The 22,414-nt window shown below is 40.0% G+C and overlaps 1 protein-coding gene across 5 annotated transcripts in view; it reads right to left on the bottom strand.

Moving 5' to 3' along the window:
- LOC128421356 (melanopsin) overlaps positions 1-22,414 on the bottom strand; it is a 47,369-nt gene that overhangs the window by 19,262 nt on the left and 5,693 nt on the right. For 3 of the 5 annotated variants that reach the window (XM_053404047.1, XM_053404049.1, XM_053404048.1), the window contains 4 exons: positions 7,677-7,813; positions 4,700-4,833; positions 4,134-4,337; positions 695-866 (listed from right to left, as the gene is read on the bottom strand). In XM_053404047.1, coding sequence (XP_053260022.1) covers positions 695-866; positions 4,134-4,337; positions 4,700-4,833; positions 7,677-7,813 — 647 coding nt within the window. The remainder of the gene's footprint in view (positions 1-694; positions 867-4,133; positions 4,338-4,699; positions 4,834-7,676; positions 7,814-22,414) is intronic. The other 2 variants (XM_053404050.1, XM_053404051.1) reach the window with 2 other exon arrangements.

Here is a 22,414-nt window from a genome sequence, read left to right on the forward strand (position 1 = left end):
CTTAGACCGATACAATAAATATACCCAACCAATAAGTCCAAACACCTTTAAAAAGACTGCCCAATTAAGGACAGACTTCTAACTCCTGGTAGGCAACAGCAGGTTTCAGTGGAGTGGCAGAGACACCATCTCATCCAGACACCACCACCCCACTGCTCATGCCAACCAAGGTAGAAGAAGGTGGAGAGGAAGGAAAGTGTGCATGTTTCCTGCACCCAAACAAGCCTGGATTGGGCCCCTCACCACAGTTTGCTGGTAGCTAGACCAGTTTAGGGTCCAGCAGCTCCTTGGCTGACTCAGGTCCACCCACTTCCTGACTATTGCTGACAAGGGTTCTGCTGACAGTAGCTTCTGCCCATCTGTGTTTTGGGCAGTCAGCAGAGGGATGTCTGCTGTAGAGTCTCCCTGCTGGTAGAGCCAGGCACAGCCAGGCAAAGGGGACACCTCCAGAAGTCTCATCCATACTCCCTCCATTACAGCAGATCAGGAATTTGGATTGCTCTGCCCAAGCCAAAAGTCATCAGGGGCAGAAAGGAAAGTAATTTCCATAAAATAGATATCTCTTGCCATTGATCCTCCTCTTCCTTAACAAAGTCTTGAAGCCATAAGCAGCAAGTTAACTGTGATTAAAAAGAAGAAACAACCTACAAAATAATTATCTATTTATATGAATACTTTTCAGTGCTCTGCTTACCTGCCAGTACTTCTAATGGCCAGAAACATGAATAGATAGCAGTGGAAGATTATTATCAGAGGGATAAAGAACACAAAGCAACATAACATCATGGTATAACTTCTGTTTGCTGGAGAATAGGATACATAGTCCCATGTACAAGATATCATCAAACCTTCAGGTATATAGGAACCTGAGAATAAACATGATTATTAATACAATGCATAAATAAGAACAGATGCAGGAGCTTGACAATTAAGAAAAAGCAGCACTACTTCATAGGAGACTGTTATAGTCTGCTGCAGTAAACGTAACAAACAATTTTGTGACACTATTAACTTATTGTGGTATAAGCTTTCAAGGGCCAGAGATCACTTCTTGTGAAAGACAGCTTCTAGCCATTTTGCCATAATAGCATAATGGCACAATGGCATAACTTAGTTGTTATGCATAGTTACTCAGAAATAGTTCAGTGGCAGTTGCTTGTAAGAAAGTATGTCGTAGGCTCAATTCTCATTGGCTGTGCCATTTCATACTGCAGACTGGTTTTCACTTTTAATCTAACTGCTGCTTTTAAATTTATTATTTGTTGTGTGTTGTTCTGATCTTTCATTTGTGAGCTGCCTGGGGAGAAGTGGTTCTTAAAGGATAAAATACAGTGGTACCTCGGGTTACATACGCTTCAGGTTACATACACTTCAGGTTACAGACTCTGCTAACCCAGAAATAGTACCTTGGGTTAAGAACTTTGCTTCAGGATGAGAACAGAGATTGTGCTCCGGCGGCATGGCGGCAGCAGGAGGCCCCATTAGCTAAAGTGGTGCTTCAGGTTAAGAACCGTTTCAGATTAAGAACGGACCTCTGGAACAAATTAAGTACTTAACCCAAGGTACCACTGTAATCTTAATCAGGAGCAGCTAATATGGTGTCCTCCAGAAGCTGTTGGACTCCCAAACTCCCACCAGCATGGATAATGATCAGGGGTGATGGAAAATGCATTCAAGCAACATCTGGAGGGCACTGTGTCTACTGCCCCCGATTTGAATAAAATCAATAACGTGCATCAAATTATGCACATATCTACTAGACAGTTAGCCCCTTTGAGTTCAGTTGGATTTACTCTAAGGTAAGTGACACACAGGGTGATAGCCTAAGGCCACAATCCTACCCATACCTGGGAGTAAATATCATTGATCTCAGTGGGGCTTACTTCTGAATAGACATGTAGAATCAATGTGCATGGGTTTGCACCTGTTAGCCATGCAAACACTTGTCTGAAGCTCGATGGTACATCCCCCACAAAAGTTTTCAGTCTCAGGGAGAAGTATGTTTGGTTTCTTGCTGAAGAGTTCAAGTCTGTCCTAGAAAAGGCAGTTATGATTCTGCTGTCTAAAAATGGCATGCATTCAGTCACCCAACTGGGCCTTATTAAGATCAGTTCTTATTACGAACAAATGTATTATGCACAAGTAATCAGAAAACTGCCAATCTTCCACGAGCAACCTTTGAAAATCTTCACATGGTCACGCTGAATGCTTCCTGGGAGGCAAGAAACCCTCTGAAAATGATGCTGGCAAATAGAGATAGGGTCAACTCCTTTTTCTTAGACAAATTTGATAGCATTTATTAATAAGGCTGCTCTGCATGTCCTAGTGGTTAATGCCATTTTCATTATGGGTCTTTCAAGGCTTTTCTAGCAGGGGCTTTTGTTCTAAATTAAATCATAAATCACTGATTCGACAACCCTGAACTTTCAAAAAGTTATGCTGGAAATCCATCTTTCTATATCTATAAGGAATGTTAAACTGAGAGGTTAATGTGCATAATAACTGGCCATTGTGCTTCTTATAATGATATAACAAAGATATAAATATCTTTAGTTTCCAAATATTTGTAATATTTATGGTATTAATCTGTAGCATATATTTACATTTATGGGTGTTACATTTCTCACTACTCCTGAGTGGCTTACAAGTAAAAAAATATAAATCAGATTAAAAACACTTATAACAATGGAACAAAATAGACATAGCAGGAACACACAGCAGAACTCAAGAACAAAATCCCTCAGGCTTCTTCAGCTGTTAGGGTTTTCTCTCCATATACCAACCAGTGGCACCTGGTGAGGTGGGGGCAGAAGGAAGCTGAAAGCTTCCACGGAAAAGTGGCAGCTTTGGGTTGTGTGCAACTCTGCCATTTGACTGGTGCAACATCTTTCTGCTTGCGCAATGCAATTTCATTTTCTCCCCAGCAGCCTCTTGTGCACCCTCAAAATTTGCTCCAGGGGGTTGGGGGACCCTCTGAATAAGATTTTGGGGGGCATGCAAGCAGAAAGAAAAGTCCCGTTGAACAAGCAGAATGCTGCTCATTCAGTACTGGATACAACCCTGAGGAAGGCATCACTTCCTCACTGGCATGTGCCAGCTGTGAAGGTAGCGGTGGGCGGAACAGCACCATTCTGCTGCTCCAGTCTTCATGGGATGCAGTCCATCCCTCTTACTTATCCCACACCTGACAACACAGAGCCCTCAACCAGAGTTTCTGGCAACATTGACGGCTATGCTACTAGATATATGCTGTCAGACTTATTAAATGTGGGACCTCTGTGGGATTATCCCAGTGCAAGTATCATAGAACTGAAGAGATGGAAAGGATCTTGAGGGCCATCTTACCTGCCTATCAAAGCAGCTTATATAAATATGACAATTTAATAGATACAGGTGAAAGAAAAGGAAGAAGATTCACAGGAAACGTGTTTCAAAATGTGTTTCAATTACAGCCTGGATACTTCACAGAGCTGCAAGACTGCCCATGAAAAATAACTTGACACGTTGAGATTTCTGTCCCTTATTTTTTTTCCTGCAGCTAGTGCCTTCCTGCTCTTTCCTACATAAAATCCCCTTTGATTTCCCTCCCCACTCCATTGTGGATCTTAATATAACGATTTCCCCCTCTGCATCTCTTTCACAACTCTATTTCTATAAAGCCTTTATCATTCCATAGTTCAAATTTTTACTACAAGTTTTATGTCAATCCTACCAATGTGTGTCATTGTTTCCAATAGTTTTTCAAACAGATTGTAAGGCTTCCCCCATTCTTTATTAAAGTCCTCCTCTTCCTGCTCTTCTTTCAAATAGCTACATGAAGAGACGCAGAGTAAGTCAGATTCCATTTAAGCATTCTGTTGATGCAGCAGCTCTCTTAATGAGGAACCTGAGGAACACCTACCGGTTCTGCTAGCTAGGACAAGTGTTGATATAAACCTGTTCACCTACTTTTGCCAGCTGATTAACTTTGAAAATAAGGACTCCACTACTATAAAAGAACCAGATTTCTCATTAGCAATAATGCCCTAGAAATGCTAACTGTCACCCCATTTGCTAATGTCACACATATTTAAGAAAGCAAAGACAATGCACACAAGACAGTATATACATTAAGAAAAGAGTAAGTAACGTACTCCATCCAAAGAGAGGACATACACTCCATCCCAGCGAGTAGAGCCAGACAAAGGCAATGATTATGCACGAGCGTTTCTTTGAAGACCTTTTTATAGACTGCAGAGGCTTAGTAATCACACAGTAGCGATCAACTGAAATAGCTAATAAAGTCATCATTGAAGTTATTCCAAAGAGTGCCCCACAAAAAGCATAAAAGTTACAACCTAAAACAGAAAGAAGAGAGTGCAAGGTTTTCATTTTTGAAATGCGGGGAGGGAGAAGGTACAAAACAAAACAATTGTGCATATCTTTTCACAGACTGACATGGTTGCTTATATATTATGATGGTACTGGGGTGGGGACACTGTATTGCCTGGTCTACCTTTCACAGGCGGTTTCATTAAGAAGAAGCAGAAGGAAGGAGGAACTGACTTTAGTGACAAAAAGGCAGATATGCTCAGTAACTCTTAAAACAGGGTCAGTTTGTCTATAACAGCAAACAGATTTCAACAACCTTCTCATGCCACAAAGACAAGTTCCATGAAATAGGGAGAGGTTCATGTGCAAAACAGCATTGAAAAAGTACCTATGTCTCCGAGTATCCATTCTGTGTGCATGCTGTTGAGAAAGCAGATTGGAGCTTGAGTTGCAGACATCAGAAAATCACTTGCTGCTAAATTCATTATGAAATAGTTTGCCGGTGTCCTCAGCCGCTTGTTGCTTAATAAGCATCATCATGGTGCCCCAAAAAAGGTGAAAGAAAGCAAAACAGTGAGTTTATCTTTAATTATAATTCAGTTTATAAAATAAAATAAACCACATTTATTTAGTTTTGCTAAATAAACCCTGTCACCATACTCAAGACTCAGAGGATGAGTCCCTTACAGCACTTCAATCTCCCCACTCTTCACAAATGTCAAGGACTCCAAAATTAGATAGGACCTCTTCAACAACCCAGCCAGGGTTGTTGAGCTAACCATACCAGGGAGCTTATCAGCCTAAAAAAGGTTCAGCTGGATTTTCCTCTCCACGTGGACAATATTTTCCTACAGTTACCTTATTAGAAGAGAGCTTAATCCACTTGGAGCTATCCAAGGTCCTACTTTGGTTTGAATTTGATCATTGTTTGAAGTGAGCTTCTGACTCACTTGACTTTGCCTGTTTTGACTCCACATGCCTCAACTTTCTGGGACATTCATTCATTAATTTATACAGGTATTCTTATACCACCCCTCACTCAAACTATGTACAATATACTTGCTTACCTTCACAGCCTTAAGCATCCACAGAACAGGACACTGCAGATGCTTCAAACATAGTATCACCATGATAATCATAGTACTAAAATGTTGTAACAGAAATGCTGTATAAACTTATTCCATGCTTCTGTTTCAGACTCAAAGCACCATTAAGTTTTATACTGGATTCAGCTTAGCAGAATTTTACATATTTATCTATCTTGGGAAATGTTTCTCCCACCACATATATAGGTAGGTGTATGTGTGTGACTGGATCATTTCTGCTAACATGGAGATAATACAAGTTGCTTCTCATTGCTTTGCTCTCTCTATGCATGAAGAATTGAATGGAAATTGAACCTTTGCTTCAATGTCTATATGTAATGTATACTTACAAAGAAATTGGGGAGGGGGGCATCGACCTGAGTATGTTGTAGGCATGTGTGAATCTACTTTTTGAACTGGAAACATTAGTGCAAAATTGGTAGGTTAAACTATCCCTTGGCGCAACTGTTAAAACCATCCACCATTTATTTGCCATGGGTGCTACTGGTGCATCATTTCACATTAGAATTCCTATGTATCACCTTATGCTCTCATTCACTAAAAAGATAGGGATACTCTCCCCTGGAGCAAAAAATGTCCCTGATTTTCTGAATCCTATCTGCACAGAAAATCACAGTATAAGAAAATTTACCAAGACTATCAGTAAATTATTTTTATAGACCTGCTCTACAACACTGCATTGCTTTCATACCACATTACATCTTTTCAGCAGGTAGCCTGGGTAGCTCCTGAGCCACATCTTTACAGATGCTGGCATGATATACTACTCTTTGATGTTGTGCTTGTTTTTGACAGACCCTGCAGCGTTAGCAGGCAAAGACAAAACAGAAGAATAAGAAGGAAAGAGAATAAATTATGAACTCTAGTACTGCTTCTTTAGGTCACTAGGTCAAATCTTTCCTTGTTTAAGCATGACCAAATGTCATTACTATCTGACTGCTGCTCAGTGATCCATGTGGAATTACTCAGCGCCTGAACTCCCTTATATCTGGAAGGCAACCTAGTCATAAACAAATTAATGTTCAGAAGGTACATTTGCCCCCATTGCTACTACTTTTGGAACTCAAATTCTAAAATATCCCAAACTCAAGATGTCTCTCTCCCACTTAAATAGATATATTTTGTAAACGTGTGATTTGCTGGGAGGAAATGTTGACGAGATTTAAAAGAACAGAACACGTGACATGCAGAACAAGGCTGTTGTGCAAAAGAACATCCCATCACCGGCTCAAAATATTGTGACAATTTTAGAACCTAGGAGGTATCACCCTCAATTTCTTGTGATATTTTCACAACAGTCTATCCCTGTTTTTATGGTAGCCTTTCATGAAGATTATGTGTGACACTGTGATGTTACACTAGTAAGATGTTAAAATAAAACATGCTTTCATTTTCAGTGGCTGAGCTCAGAGCAATGTTAAAAGATAATGAGCAACTTGTTTCAGCAACAGGAAAACCATTACCTGGACAAAATAAACCAGGGCAAATTCTGACCTCCTATATGGAATCAGAGAAAATGTTTTTAAAATAAGTCATTTCAATCTCTCACAATAGAAAGTCTCAAAACTGAAATTATTATATGAGTGGTTAACTTGGCCACTGTATTTCTGTTTACCATTGTATATTATTGAGGTAACAAAAACATAATAGAAAGTTGGAATGTGAATTTCATCAAGGATTCCACTACAATATAGACAGTCTAAAAACCTTATTCACAGTTATATGTGCAAATAGCTACTTGTGTTGGCAGTATTAATGCTAGAACAGATAGGGCTTGCCAGTAATTTGGTATTTTTCTAAAAAAATAAAATAAAGCACATCCTTTTCACAGAGAAGTTGCAATCCTGTGTACGTTCCCTTCTCTGGTATAATGGTGCTTTTCAGGGTGCTAGTTGAAATGCTGCACATCTCCCATTCCTGCCTAGTCATACCTCTCTCATATTCACTTTGTTGCTTTCTGGTGCCTGTTGGTTATATTTCCAAGCAGGCTTTTGAACCAGCCTCTTGTTTTCCCACCATCCCTTTGAATACAGCACCACTGCTTTAATCATCAAACAGTAGTAAGCAGGGATATACCCTGATCCTGAATGTTCAACTTGCAGGTAGATATAAGAGCCATATCTCCCTGCATGTGGAGGTGAGATCAGAGACACATCAATACCTCAACAGCCGTTCAAGTTGTTGCTTTTCCCCTTTCATTTAAAAAGTACCAAAAAAAAACCCCTATTCAAACTTATCCCCAGCCTGAGAAAACCATACCTGTAAAATGCATAGAGGACAAGGAGATTTCCTGTGATTCCGATAGAACCAATGACAAGAACACAGGAGCCTACAGTGTAAAGAACACGATCAGGAACATCTACTTTTATTCGGTGCTGAGTTCCCATATTCTGTGTCTGAAAGCAGGAGGGGGGGAGGAACAGAAGAGGAAACAAAATGTCACCCCAATCTATGTGTTTTCATTGAAATGATTAAAACATGCCATGCAACATTACTTACCACAGATAACTGCAGTATTTTAGTCAATCAAATATCTATAGCTTTTAAAAAAAACCATGGAAAGGAGAGTTTACAACAGAAAAGCTGACAAATGTTATTCTCATATAAGCACACTTCAATAATCCCTTGGAATGGATATGTAACAATGGGTGCTGGTCTGGACTTTTTACATGGTTAATTTCTATGGATTATGATATCAGTGCAGCTGGTATGAGTTTATTATGAAATACAGGCGACACGCAACTTAAGGACTCCTGGACAGTTAAGTCCAGTCAGAGGCGACTATGGGGTGTGATGCTCATCTTGCTTTTCAGGCTGAGGGAGCCGGTGTTAGTCCACAGACAGATTTCTGGGTCATGTGGCCAGCATGACTAAATCGCTACTAGCACATGGAGGACCATGGCGAGCGCCAGAGCACACAGAAACAGCACTGACCTTCCCTCCACAGTGGTACCTATTTATCTACAGTACTTCCAGTGGTATGCTTTTGAACTGCTAGGTTGGCAGAAGCTGGGACAGAGCAATGGGAGCTCACGTGGACTCGAACTGCCAACCTTCTGAGGCTCAGTGGTTTAGACCACAGCGCCACCCGTATCCCTACTGCCAACTTACAAAGTCACGTAAAGCCAAAACACATCAGGTTCAATAGCAGGTGGGATTGCCAAAGTTTCCTCCCACTCCGATCACCCACCCCCTTTTCCCTTTTTGCCAAGCACATAAAGCTAAATGCACACAAGTTAAATGTGTCTAAGTGCAACAACATCCACGGTAAGAGGTATCCCAAATAAGGGATCTCCTTATTTAGACATTATTTTCCATATGCAATGGCATATGGCAGCTTTCTCCAGCATGGTGCCCTCCAGATGCCTGGACTCCAACCAGCTCCAGCCAACATGGCCAATGATCAGAGTTGATGGGAAGACACCAGGTATCAGAGACATCAGGCTGGTACATGGGAGGAGAGGTGGGGAAATGGGTCAGGAGGAAGCTTGTAACCCATCTTTCTAGAGAGCATCTTGCGTACCTAGCTATACAGAGTGAATCAGACCAAACTAACCTGTTATTTGGTGAACATATCAGAGGTAAGATAAAAAGTGATGGGACCCACTATCTCAAATAAAAGAAAATACTGTAATAAGTGAAGTATTCCACAAATATATGAAAATTATATGTAATTAATCAGCAGGGAACTAAAAACTAGTGCAAACTCTTTGGGGTTTTTTTTAGCTGGAGTAGAACCTGAACGTATTTACATCATTGAACCCAAATTGGGGGGGAAAGAATAACTAACTAACTAATGATGTTGTAGTATACTTGCTAGCTTCAAACAGAATACAGACCACACAAAAACCCAGTATCTGGATAAAGCTATGTTTGAACAATATAGTTTTATGGCTCATCTGGACTTCTGTAGTCAGAGCTCTTAATGGGCTGGAAAACAACAAGCAAGACAGTCTACTCGTTTCCAGAATTCTACTCTGTTGGAATTCCCTGCCTATTGCGAAGATGAAAAGCTTGGTAGAGAAATGAGGTAAGATCTCTGGTGTGCCTCTACCATGCCATAATGACCACTCCGTCTCTGTAACTGTTAATGTTGGTGACAAAACCTTTTATTTCTATTCTCTGGCCTAAAGGCCTAAAGGCCAGAATAGTTATAGTTGTTTTGCCAAAGAATTAGGCACATTAACTTATTTCAACTTACTTTGCAATTCACATTCCTAACATGAACTATGCTTACTTTCCCCCATGTAAGCTGAACTAGTTAAGGTGTGCCAAACTAGATACTAAACCCTTCTTGGTTGAACCAGAACCAAATTAAGACAGCTTTAGGATAACTACACAGCACATGCTCATACAGCCAATTGTACCATATCTTTTATTTTAAAAAATCACACACACCTAAGGAGTCTGTATCTTCCTTTCTATAAGCACCTAAGAGCACTGCACAAAAATGCTAGTGGTGAGAGTTGAGGAATCCATGTATTTTCCCATTCAGAGCTGCCTGAAATATGAAGCTTAAAGGGGTGTGGGAGCCAAAATATAACACAGAGGTGCTAAAACCTCTACTTTATGTCACAGTCGCTGTAATGCATTCATGGCTAAAAACCTTTTGTCAGCGGACTGCTTGCATGCCAGAAAGCTTTACACACTCTAATTTGTCAAAGAATGATTTAAAAGAAGAAGACTAGATTGCTGGCTGCTACATCAATCAAAACATCATGTAAAAAACATTTAGATGGAGTTGCCACCTTCAGGTTTCAATACCACAAATGGAAAACTCTTCAGTCATATAATATATATAAAATCTCAGCGGAGAACACCTTTTTGTGGCAAATTGCTATTCTTTTCCTCAGGGTCTCTTTCTAGCAAGCAAAGCTGTTGCAGGGAAAGAACAGGGAGTTTCAGAGTGACCAGTGGAATGGCAGATATAGGAAGCAAAACAACCACTTCCAAGATGCTTTTCTCACTGAGACATAAAACATAAAGGCCATACTGGAATAGCTCAGTTGGTAGAGCACGAGACTCTTAATCTCAGGGTCTTGGATTTGAGCCCCAGGTTGGGCAAAAAATATTATGCATTGCAGGAGGTTGGACTAGATTACCCTTGTGTTCCCTTCCAATTCTATGAATCTATGATATCTCAAGGATAAAAGCATGGAAGAGAGTGAGTTGACAAGTGGCTGAGAAGGAGAGGGTTCAATCACAGCATTCTCTTGCTATCTCTCCCTGTTTGCAAAGAATCATAGAATTTGCTCCATATGGTTATAATAATATAGGGGGTATTGTTTCTGTTTCTTATTGTGGTATGTATTTTTGTGTTTTTATATTGTAAACTGCCCTGTGATGTCTGGATGAAGGGCAAGATAGAAATTAAATGAATGAATGATGTAATTTCATCCCTAGGACTTCTAATTTGTGTAAGGCTCTTGTTTACACTAACAAAACTGAAAAACGCTAACTTTTAAAGACCACAATGAAAAAGCTATGGTTGGCAAATTATGTCAGATGTAAGTGATAAAAACCAAGGAGTCTTTATCCCCAATACATATATTTACAAGATACCCTGGTTCATGAATTTATTTTATTGGAGTGCAACAGTAGCTGCCTAATCCAATATCATGAATGCACAACTAGGTTGCCATATTTCAAAAAGTAAAAACCAGGACACCCTGAAAGCTGTTGAAGACGCAAAGAAAAGGCACTTCCGGTAAAAGCCCTACACATACATATTTCTGCCAGAACATGCTGGGAATTCAGTGATGTATGCTGCTGTTTCATAGCAAGATTAGCACAGATGCACAGGCACACACTTCCCACACCCATATAACTTTAAAAAGAGTAGCGCAAGAGAGCAACAGAAATAGAAGAATCAAACATTCTGCTACCATACGATTTTAGTAGTGGATTGCGGAGATCAGGAGTTACTACAGCATTACTCGCTTGTGGAAACAACTCAGAGGCCATGAAAGAAGGAAGGTTAACAACAGTAAGATTTACAGGAACTATTGGAAAGACTATTCAAGGCAGCAGAGACATGAGATGATCAGAGCCCCCCCAACCTTGAAGCATGGGAAATCCCAACAAAAAATTATAATTTAGGCAGAATATTTGGACTATTTGATATTTATTTTTATAATTTGGAACATTCAATGTGATTTGATTGGATTGTTCAAGTGGGAAATTTAATAAAAATGATTAAAAAAAGGAGTTACTACAGCATTACTATAGTAACTCATTTTACCACACAAACACACCCATAGACTATTATAATGCTTTTAAGCAGAAACGTGTCTTATTGCTGTGGCTCTTAATAATGCAACAAACAAGCAACACCCTTTGTTTTAATGTTGGTTTTTAATGTATAAAACATTAGTTAAGAATGTGAGGAGAGCCTTGAATCAACCCAAAGGCCCATCTACTTAGCAGCGTCTTCTCAGAGAATCCAATCAGATGTCCATGAAAAGCCCACAAGCAGGACCTGAATGCAAAAGTCATTGAGACCAGTAGTCATTAATAGCCTTATCCTTCATAATTTGTCTAATCCTATTTTAAAGCCATCCAGGTTGGTGACCATCATTTCTCCAGAAACAATCACCTGATACCTACATTATGGGCTTTTTGGTGTCAGGTGAAGAATTTCTTTTGTACTCTTCTAGTCATTTTAATTACATGATTTAGTGCAGTAAGATACGGGCACTAAATTACTTCCCAGTTTTTATCCTGACATTGTGCTGGTCTGTTTTTATGCCTTTTGTGCTGTTTTTGTATGCTATTCTGACACTTGGGTTGCATTTTTATATTTTACGGTTTTTTGCAAACTACCCAAAGAGTGTGGTTGATGGAAATGCAATGAAATAAAATAAATACTTTTTTATTATTATTTTCTTTCAGCTGCCTCGGACTTGGGAAAGGAGGGAACAAAACAACAACCATAACAACAAAAGCTTCAGTGAGTTAATTGGTAAATTTCAATTACCAACCTGTTCAATGAGAATAATGATGCTGCACAAGATCACACAGAGACAATGGCTGCAAAGCATTATCTCTATTCTGAGACAAGCAAACTGATATAACTGTAATTAACAAATGATACCAATTAATACTGCATTTCAACTTAGCAGGGCACGAACAGAACAGCTCAATTTATACAACCAACATCACCCAGCAGTAACCCCAGGATCCCTCAGATATTGACGCTCATGAATCAATGTGTGAGGTTCTTTCTGAATTCAGCTGTTTTGTATTTAATAGAACATGACAGCTATAAATGTGGTTCGCATCAAAGCATCACGGTGCACAGAGCTGATCAATACAAATAAAAGAAGGCACCTACTGATGTTATTGTTTCCCTGTTTGTTGAGTTCTTCCTCTTTAACACACTTTTTTATTTAGGAACTCAGGAAAGGGGTTACACACACACACACACTTTAGGTTCTGCAACAAAATGTTGTCATGCATATACTTTGAGTGCCCTTGTTCAGGGCTCTAAGACACTGTTCAGGGGAAGATCTTGCAAGGGGCTTGATGCAGAGAAGAAAGGATGGAGCACTCCAACACACTCAGTTCTCCTGAAAATTGACCCAAGGGTTCCCTAGCCCTGTTATCAATGTGCAACCCATTATCAGCACTGTATCTGTTTAGTGGAAGGATTGGACATAACTTTTCTAAATACACTTTCTAAATAAACAAGAAACTGAAGGACCATCTAACCAACGATGTTCCCCTTTCCCCCACTTGCACAGCTTCCTCCCAATTTTCCTAGCTCAGGAGCTGTCCTTGCACAGCAACTGAATTGACGGAACAGGAACATATGACTCATCTGAAACAGCAAACAGCCCCACTTGATGCACTAAATCATCATCATCATCATCATCATCATCATCATCATGTCAGAATGATGGTTTAAAACGGCCATCAAAATCCCAATTCTCACTTTAAAAAAAAATACCACTTCTGGGGCCCCACAAATGCACATGTGACAGTAAAGTGATTTCTTTTATTACCTTATTTCTGACGGCTTGTCAAAGTGTATTGTTTTTTCCACTCTTCAGATCAGAGATAATTTAGAATTGTTTTTTTTTTAATTTAGGGTAATAATTTCAGAGTAAAACTGGGGCAACCCAGTCAGATGGGCAGAGTACAAATAATAAATTATTATTATAATCCAATGAGCCAATGAGAACTTTGCTGATAAATTTCCAGAAACTAAGCTCCATATTCAATTAAACACCTTAGAAGCATGTGAGTTTTGAAGCTTGGTTTCCTGCAATGTGCTAATTTACATGTCTTAAGACTAACATATTCAGTAATGAATAATGAGCTTTTACAGAAAAACCTTCTATGTCTTCCACATCCAGTATGGCCCACCGGCCATTTTCAGGACAAAGATTCTCTCCCATTGTTTTACAAGAGCTGGATGTTTGCATCAGTAGGCCTGTTTTCCATGATGAAGGAGTGGACAAGGAGGAAAGGAGGGGGAGAGTGATATTGCTGCATTGGGAATAACCTTTTAAAAAATGGAACAATCATGTGCTCAGTGATGAAGTAGACAATACTTTGAAGGGAAGAGGGTTCATGAAGCCAACGCTCTGTATTAAATCAGTTTCAAATCTAACAACAATTTATGAGGAACAACTGGACCATAATGGATCACTAGGGGATGCAGGACTAGAACTTTTCCCTCTCACTTCTAAATAGTCACTGCAGTAGGTAACTGCAGTCTGCAGGACAGCTTCTCCAGAAAATTCCAAAGAGATCAGAAGCCTGCTGCACAGTATCATAGAGCAGGGCTTTGATGTGGCTGCATCTGTTTTCCCTTTTATAACATTTCACGTGCCTGAGCAACTTATGGCTACACTGTTGGCCCTTCATTCTACCGGCCGAATGCTAGGGCTGAATCAAAACATTGTGCCACAGAAACACAGCCCAAATGCCCCCAGTCTAGTAGACCAACATTTTTAAAAATAAAGAATCATAGAATTGTAAAGTTGGAAGGGACCATGAAGACCATTTAGCCCAGCCCCCTGCAATGCAAGAATCTTTGCCCAACACGGGGTTCAAACCCACAAGCCTGAGACTACGAGTATCCATTTGCTTTACCAACTGAGCTATTCCAGCATTTAATGTACCATTCAGACACCATTTCCTGACTTCTGTGATCTTCCAATTCTCATGGTGCCACCCAAATTAATCACTTCAGCCAGCTTCATGTTAGGGTCAGCTCTGCCAAAAGCTGATTACGCTTAAGTCTGAATTGCATTATTTCACTAAATGGCAGCAATCAAAGAAAAACACCCAACACTTAATATTTTCACCATCTTTGAAGAATATTTAACATTTTCTGGCATACATTAGTGCATGTAGGTTACTTAACATCTATTGAAGATTAATTGTAGCAGAAGGTATGTTTATAGTTTGTGCATCAGATGATGACCTTAATAATATAGAAGTACTTTGTGGACGTGCTATCTAGAGCCAACAATAAATTTCACTTATGAGTTTCCATGGCATTTGGAAAGGTCTGCCATTTAAACATTTATTGTCCAATTCCTGTCAATCAGATATTCAACAGAACTTGAGTATTCATGATTTTTTATGAGAATGAAGCTAAAGTATATTGAGTTCAGCAAAATGAACTCTAACAGGGTCAATTGTTTTTCACCTGTTTGTCCTTCAAAGCATGGTCTAGGTATACAGAGTTAATATTAAGACTTGACAAAGTTCACACATATGGCATTTCTTTTCAGATTTAGAATATACTGAAATCTAAGCTCATGAAGTAGATCACATATAGAAAGTAGAAGTACCGTATTTTTCCGTGTATAAGACGATATTTTTTCCTTTAAAATAGTAAGCAAAAATTGTGAGTTGTCTTATACACGGATAGCAGAGGGGCGACGGGTGATTGGTGGCAGGAGCCAGCAGACTGGCAGCGGCAATTGGATGGGTGATTGGTCGCTGCGATAAGGCCTGCTGACGATTGGCTGCAGAAATTGGGTGTGCGATTTATGGCAGTGGCGAGGCGTGCATGCAATCAGCTGTGGTTGCATCTAGTGGGCAGGTGGGCTTTTGGTGGCAATCGTTCGCATGATTGGTGGTCATGGCAATGTGTGAGATTTGCATTGGCAGGCAGGTTGTGGAGCAATTGGTGGCAGTGAGCCCCCCCAAAATAAACCCCCCAACAACTCTGGAAAATCTCTCCCCTAAAAAAGCTCAAAAAAAAATGTTGTATAAGACAGGGGTTGTCTTATACATGGGGACGTGTTATACGTGGCAAAACACAGTATTTTACTACTCATGCTTATCTAGAAGTAAGTTGCAAAGAATGGATCTTAAATGTTCTGTCCAGAATGTTTAGTGTGAAGTTGCAATTGTAAGAACCTGATCCTACTGTTTAGAGTGCAAATTTAAATTAAATACAGGAACACTTGAACCAATGCAAAATAATAAGTGGTGGCATTGCATGCATGCAAATTCCACTGTGCTGATGTGGCTGCACCATGCACAGCCCTACTTGAGTCAAATGTAGGTCAAGAAGAAAGAAGCACAGGGGTTAAGCAGGTGAATAGTAACATAACCCCTTTTCTATCCCTGTCAACAGCTGGGGAGAGCTGGCTTGGTGCCTGATTTGGCTAGCCAAAGCCCTACAGGCAGCACGACAAAGTCCTTGAAGCCTGACTAAAGCCAAGTAGAGATGAATAGGCGGTGGCAGATGGCTGTGACCCAGAGCCAGAGCTCCAGGAAGCCCACCACCAAAGGAAATTTGGTAGCAGCAGCAGGTAATCAGCAGTTCTGTGGAGGGTTCCCAGGCAGGAGACAACTTGTTCCAGAGCAACAAGGAACCATTCAAGCCCCTTAAATTCATTCATGAATGGATCTCAGTACACCAGCCTAATGCCAAGCACTTCTTTGCTATTCAGCACTTTCTCTGTAGGTCTACTAATATGTCTGGAAAGAAAGAACAGGTGAACAAGAGATCTTGACAAAAGGCAAAGTGACTGTTTGTAAAACTCAGGCCGTCTTGACTGCTGGTTCCTGGGTCTACACATCATAGACAGGCTCTTCACAAAGGATTCCATCTGCTTATACCTAAATTAGTTTTCATCCTCCTTGAAAGCTCATGACCTCTTCAGTTCCATGTCCAAGGCTGGTTGTGAGTTTAGAACATGCCTTGAGACTGTCGTTGTTGTAGCTTGCTAGTTGCTCATGACACAAAAAATGACTCTAGGTCACAACATATTTAAGAGCATAAACAAAAATACATTATAATAAAATTGCATTTACATAAGAACACATGCAATTCATAAATTGATAAATGGTATATAATCCTGTTATGTAGTCAATGAATAGTAGGCATATCAAAGGTCAATAGTAGGCATATCAAAGGTCAATAGTAGGCATATCAAAGAGCCAGTGTGGTGTAGTGGTTAAGAGCGGTAGTCACATAATCTGGGGAACCGGGTTCGCGTCTCCGCTCCTCCACATGCAGCTGCTGGGTGACCTTGGGCCAGTCACACTTCTTTGAAGTCTCTCAGCCCCACTTACCTCACAGAGTGTTTGTTGTGGGGGAGGAAGGGAAAGGAGATTGTTAGCCGCTTTGAGACTCCTGAAGGGGAGTGAAAGGCGGGATATCAAATCCAAACTCTTCTTCTTCTTCTTCTTCCTCATGCAACATGGAGCGTATCACAAGAAATGAGGATTTATTCTCTGCGATGGTTCTATTTGTAAACAGCAGGCAAAACAATTAGGGGAACAGGCCCACGATTGTAACAATCTGTTCCAAAAAAAGCATGGATTTGCAAACAACACTGCGAAACAGAAAATCTACTTCTCAGCCCCCAGCTTTTCCCATAATGCAATTACCACAGCATGTGAATAAAAATAACTCTGAATTCTAAACTGGAAGTTGAAGGAAGAGGAAAGGGCAAAGGCAAGTGAAGGCAGAATTTTGCATGCTCATTGCAAATATTTGCAAGGCATCTATTTGAGAAAGATACATTTGTTATAAGAGGTACAAATTCATAACCATGATTTTCTTAACTTATAACTGTTCTCCCACCAAGGCCTCAAAAGGATTTTGGCTGCGATTTTATACTTGGTGAGCCTCACTGGATTTGGTGACTGTTTGGTGGTAATCATACATAAGATCAGGTTGTTTTATTAGGCCAGTGTGCAGATGTTTGTGCATGTCCAAATTAAAGCTTAGCCAGTGACAATTTGGAGTTCCTTCTCTCTCTTTTTGCACCTATACCCAGACAAATTCTTATTCCATTTGACACCTTACTGGTGGTTCATCTTGCTTTTCATTAGTGTTTTATGTGTGTAGTAGCTGTCTTTAAGGGCTCTTTAGCAGTCACTTCAAATCTTTGATTCACACATCCCTCATCATCTTCTTTGCACTTTCTCTGTAGTACAGCTTCAACTGAGTTAAGAAAGCAGCGTTTAAAGGCACTGGATTGCACTAGGTATGTGGCTTGTTACTTTACACAGCTGTTTAATGAATGCTCTGGGTAAAAGGTATGACAAAACCATAGTGGATTGCCCAGAAGCGAGAGTGAATTGAGGGGGAGAGGCTGAAAATGAAATATAGCTGTCAAGAAAGAACATTTGAAAATGTCTTCTATGTTCAAAATGCAAAGGATCAATCAGGGGATGTTATGACAGGTGCAGAGATAGCCAGGAACACCTCCTACCCACTATGCATAATCATTTCTATGTTGTGAAGTCCCTACATTCTTCATTTACATTTGTAGTGTCTTAAACACATTCTGAAATCCACTTGGATTTCAAAAATGAGCATGTCCTGTAAGTGGGCTGAGAATCTGTCAGTGTATTACGCTAGTACTCCAACATCTGCACTGACTCTCTGTCCTTCTCGGGGCAACATCCAGGATATGAGTTTTAATCCCTAAAAGTATAAGGCTCAACCAGGACTGGCCCAAGATACCTTGGCACCTGAGGCGAACCATAAAATGGTACCCCCCCCTGCCCCCTGCACCAGGGACGATGGGGTAAGTGAAGATCTACATCAGAAACAAGATGGGGAATAAAGATCTGCATTGGGATCTGCTGTAGTGTGGATCTTGATACCTGAGGTGGTCATCTCACCTTGCCTCATGAGTGGGCTCAACACACCTTAGATCAGGGATACACAACTCATGGACCTCCAGAAGTTGCTGGACTACAACTCCCATCATTCCTGACCACTGGTTGCACTGCCTAGAGCTGATGGGAGTTGCAGTGCAGCAATATCTTAAGGGCCACAGGTTCCCCACTTCTACTTTAAGGTTCCCCATCTGTGTCTTAGGCACTGTCTCATCCCAAACACTTTGTTTCAAGATTTGCTGAGGGTACCTTCTTGATGACACTAATGTTAACTATTGCACTACAGGAATGAGTGTGGACACAATGATTTGCTCAAGAAAGCCAACATCAAACCATCAGTTATGTTCGTTAACCATGGTTCATACTCATTAAGAAATCCAAAGCTTTAACTAACCGGTGTTCTCCTAAGTTTGGATACAATGACCAAGTTTGCACACAATACAAAACTGTCGTTTAGCAAAACAAAAATGAGCTACAAGGTGTTTTTGGCTCATATTTTTCATTTTCCCCTAGTCCAGTGCAGCTACAAGGAAGCATGAAGCTTTTACTTCTCTTTCAGCATTATTCCTGAACCCTAAATTGTATTAACTAGTTTATCATAACTATGTTTCGTGAGAATAAGCTAGCTCACCATAGACAAACTGCAATTTGTCAAAGCCCAGACATCACAAGCTACAGTTACTGGTAATATAAAAAAAGCCCAAGTTCACTGTAGCTTGACCTTGTAATACTAACCATGGTTCAGCCTTACATACAAACATAGCCATTGACAAATTCTAGCTTCTAGGGCAGAATTGGACATATTCAGACTCCTTGTGCCTGCACTTGAGGAAGAAGTCAGAGACTGCAGGACTGACAAGAGTTTTACACATACTGCTAACCGATGGTTTGAAACCACATACAAAATAGGCCATTGTGTTATGTGCAGAAATCCACACTATTTTTGGTTCCTGGCCAATATCAACAACAGAAAAACTGCAACATAATTATTTAGAGCTTAAGAACTAAAAGCAATAAGCCTGCAGACGTCTGAAAGTTTTTAATTTGATAATCAAGGAGTGGTTTATATTTCTGCTTCATTTGTATTTAGGTTTGGAAACTCTGCTATCTCTGGAGACAGAAGCAATCTTTGAAGCAAGTTTGCAGTTGCTTTCCTTTGAGCCTTTATTTCCATTATATCAAAGCTGGGAAAGAGTTAGATAAACCTTTGTACTGGCCACTGTTTGTTTAATAAGAAAACAGATTAAAAAAACCTAAAGTGTTGCATGCAGGGTCATAGATACATGTCAAAGGAAGTGTTGTACAATACTGGGGGGGGGGGGAGAATAAGTTAAAGTGCTAAAATTTGATAGGATACTGGTTCAGGCACGGGGGTGACAATCTGAGGTGGGGGAGTACCTCATTGATACACCACAAGAAAAAGGCCCCAGATCCAATCCCTGGAGTTTCCATTTAGGGCTGGGAAAGACTTCTGTCTGAAACAGGAAGTCTGAGCAAGACAATGTAGATAATACCAAATTTACCACTGGTCTGACTAATGATGTGACCAGGGTTTGATTTAACTCTGTCTAGTTCAAAATAATTCCATAACGTATATCTGGCTTAGTTTCTCGTAGTCTTGTCTGTAAATAACATGTAGCCCATAACATACCTAGAAGTTTCACTAACTTCAATGCATATGATTTACGTAATGCAAATGGTTCAAATCTGAGCCAGTACAAGTGTCATAGCTCACTCCAAACAGAAGCATAGGAAGGGGGGCGGTGAGGGCAGCTCGCCCCGGGTGTCATCCCTGAGGGTGACAAAATCCCCCCTGGGTGGATCGCCGCACCACCCCCCTGGGCGCCAATCACTGTGCTGATCACCCCCAAGGGGCACCCATCGCTATGCTGATCACCCCCCTGCCCTCCAGGTGCACAGCATGTGCGCCACTCCGGGTGCCAGAGCGGCTAGCTCCGCCACTGACTTCAAAGAACTGTAAGAACAGCAAATACAGTGGGATTTGCTGGTCATTGTCCAGTTGTTTCTCTTAACCTCCATTCAGAAATTGCAATAAACTCTAGCAGAAAAGCCTTCATTCATCCTGCTCTACAACCCGGGTAAAGTAATATCATCCCTTTGCACTAATGCTATCAATGGGACAACATAAGCTTAAATCCAATTACTTTGGCTTAACTAATATAAACTACTCACTGCAAATTACAAGTTAAATTCAAAAGATCTCCTAAGCCATGGTTTAGGTTATGGCAAACAAGCGAATAATTCCACTTAATAAAAAAATGGTTTGATAACCAGATTTCTTAACAGACTAGAGTTAGAACAAACACAGTTCTAAGTGTGTATGTTACATGAAACTGTAGTTCACTCTCACATACAAATGATGAAGAGAGAAGAAATGTTGGAAACCCAAGACTTGGGCTTATTCATTATAATTAAACCATGGTTTCTTGGTGTTGCAGGAAAATACAGGCCCCTAAACTGAAGTTATTCTAGAAATGTGTCATTTCCCCATCTACATTCCTATCTGCCAAATATTATCAGCAAGGTTTGGGTCACAAACCAATCCATGTGACTATTCCCAAGGTTAATATAGCTGCTTCTTGTATGTGAACTTCAGGATAAAAATAGTAGAGGTCAGAAACCGAACCAAATAAACAGACAAGTACAAAAGGGGCAACATGTCTTTTGTACAAAAACTTTACAATAAGGGCATAATACTTTAAAGCAACATCTGCAAACATTATTTGACTCAATATTCAGAATTTAGCCTTTCAACCATCCATAGCAGTGTGCCAAGTGTTTAAAACCTTCTTTTTTCTTTTTCTTTTTGAAGTTCAATTAGGCAGCAAATACAGAAAGTTTGTCAAAACTCTGCTGGGTTGCCATACATGACTCATGGGTTGTGTTTGACTACATAGATCACAAGTTGTTCTTGACTATTGAGATTCATTCTGTAAGTCAATAAAAATCCTCCTGACTCTTTCATATTAAGGTAGATACAGAGTTCAATATAAGAAACTAAGGGCTAATGTTTGCATGAAAAACTTATTTCTGTGATACTATTAGAGAGAAGGTGCAACTCCGTCATCATAACTCTGTAGTGAAAGCACAGGAACTGGATACATAAATTTAAACAAGGCAATGAAGCATGTTAGACTAGGGCACACTGATTCTGCACAAGCATAATGGCACAAACTACACAGTTGTATGGCATTGTAAAAATGTTATTCCAGTGCTGTAGGCAGATTGAGCTAGGAGACAAATATTTACCATTAGGATCAGATAACTGAGCAATGTCTGCTTATATTAATTAGTACTTAAGACACACATCTTATTGTTTTGTTCTTATTCAAACTTGTCAATAGTAAACTGTGACTGCATCAGCAATAGGATTTTTTTTCCACTCGTTTTCCATTATAGCTGAGTAAAAATGCCAAACAAAAAAAAATTCATCATATTGTAAAGTTGTAATGGCAAGTTGTTGACTACATGCTTTGAATTGCACTACTTAGCAGCCAACTCTTAATGGTGCCTAACAAGCATGTCTGGCTGGAGAATGACAGCTTTTCTAAGAATCCAGAGGGAGCCTAAGTATTTTAAGCACTGTCTGATTGTACTGCTGGCAGTTTTCACACAGCTTTCCCTCACCTGTTGTCCTTAAATTTAACAAGGATTATTACCAACATCCATTTGTGAACAGACCACAGTGATGCTTCTAAAAGTAGAATGTATTGTAGCTGATCAGTTTTTGCCATTTTTGTTTCACAGATAAAATCATAGCTCTCTTATTTAATTAAATGGCAAACTTCCCACCATGCTCATTCTGTCAGAACCACAATTCCAGCAGTCTTATCTTCTGATATGTAAAGATTTCATTTTCTATTATCTTTGAA

This window comes from Podarcis raffonei, chromosome 9 (assembly GCF_027172205.1).
Source record: "Podarcis raffonei isolate rPodRaf1 chromosome 9, rPodRaf1.pri, whole genome shotgun sequence".
Taxonomy (NCBI): Eukaryota; Metazoa; Chordata; class Lepidosauria; order Squamata; family Lacertidae; genus Podarcis; species Podarcis raffonei.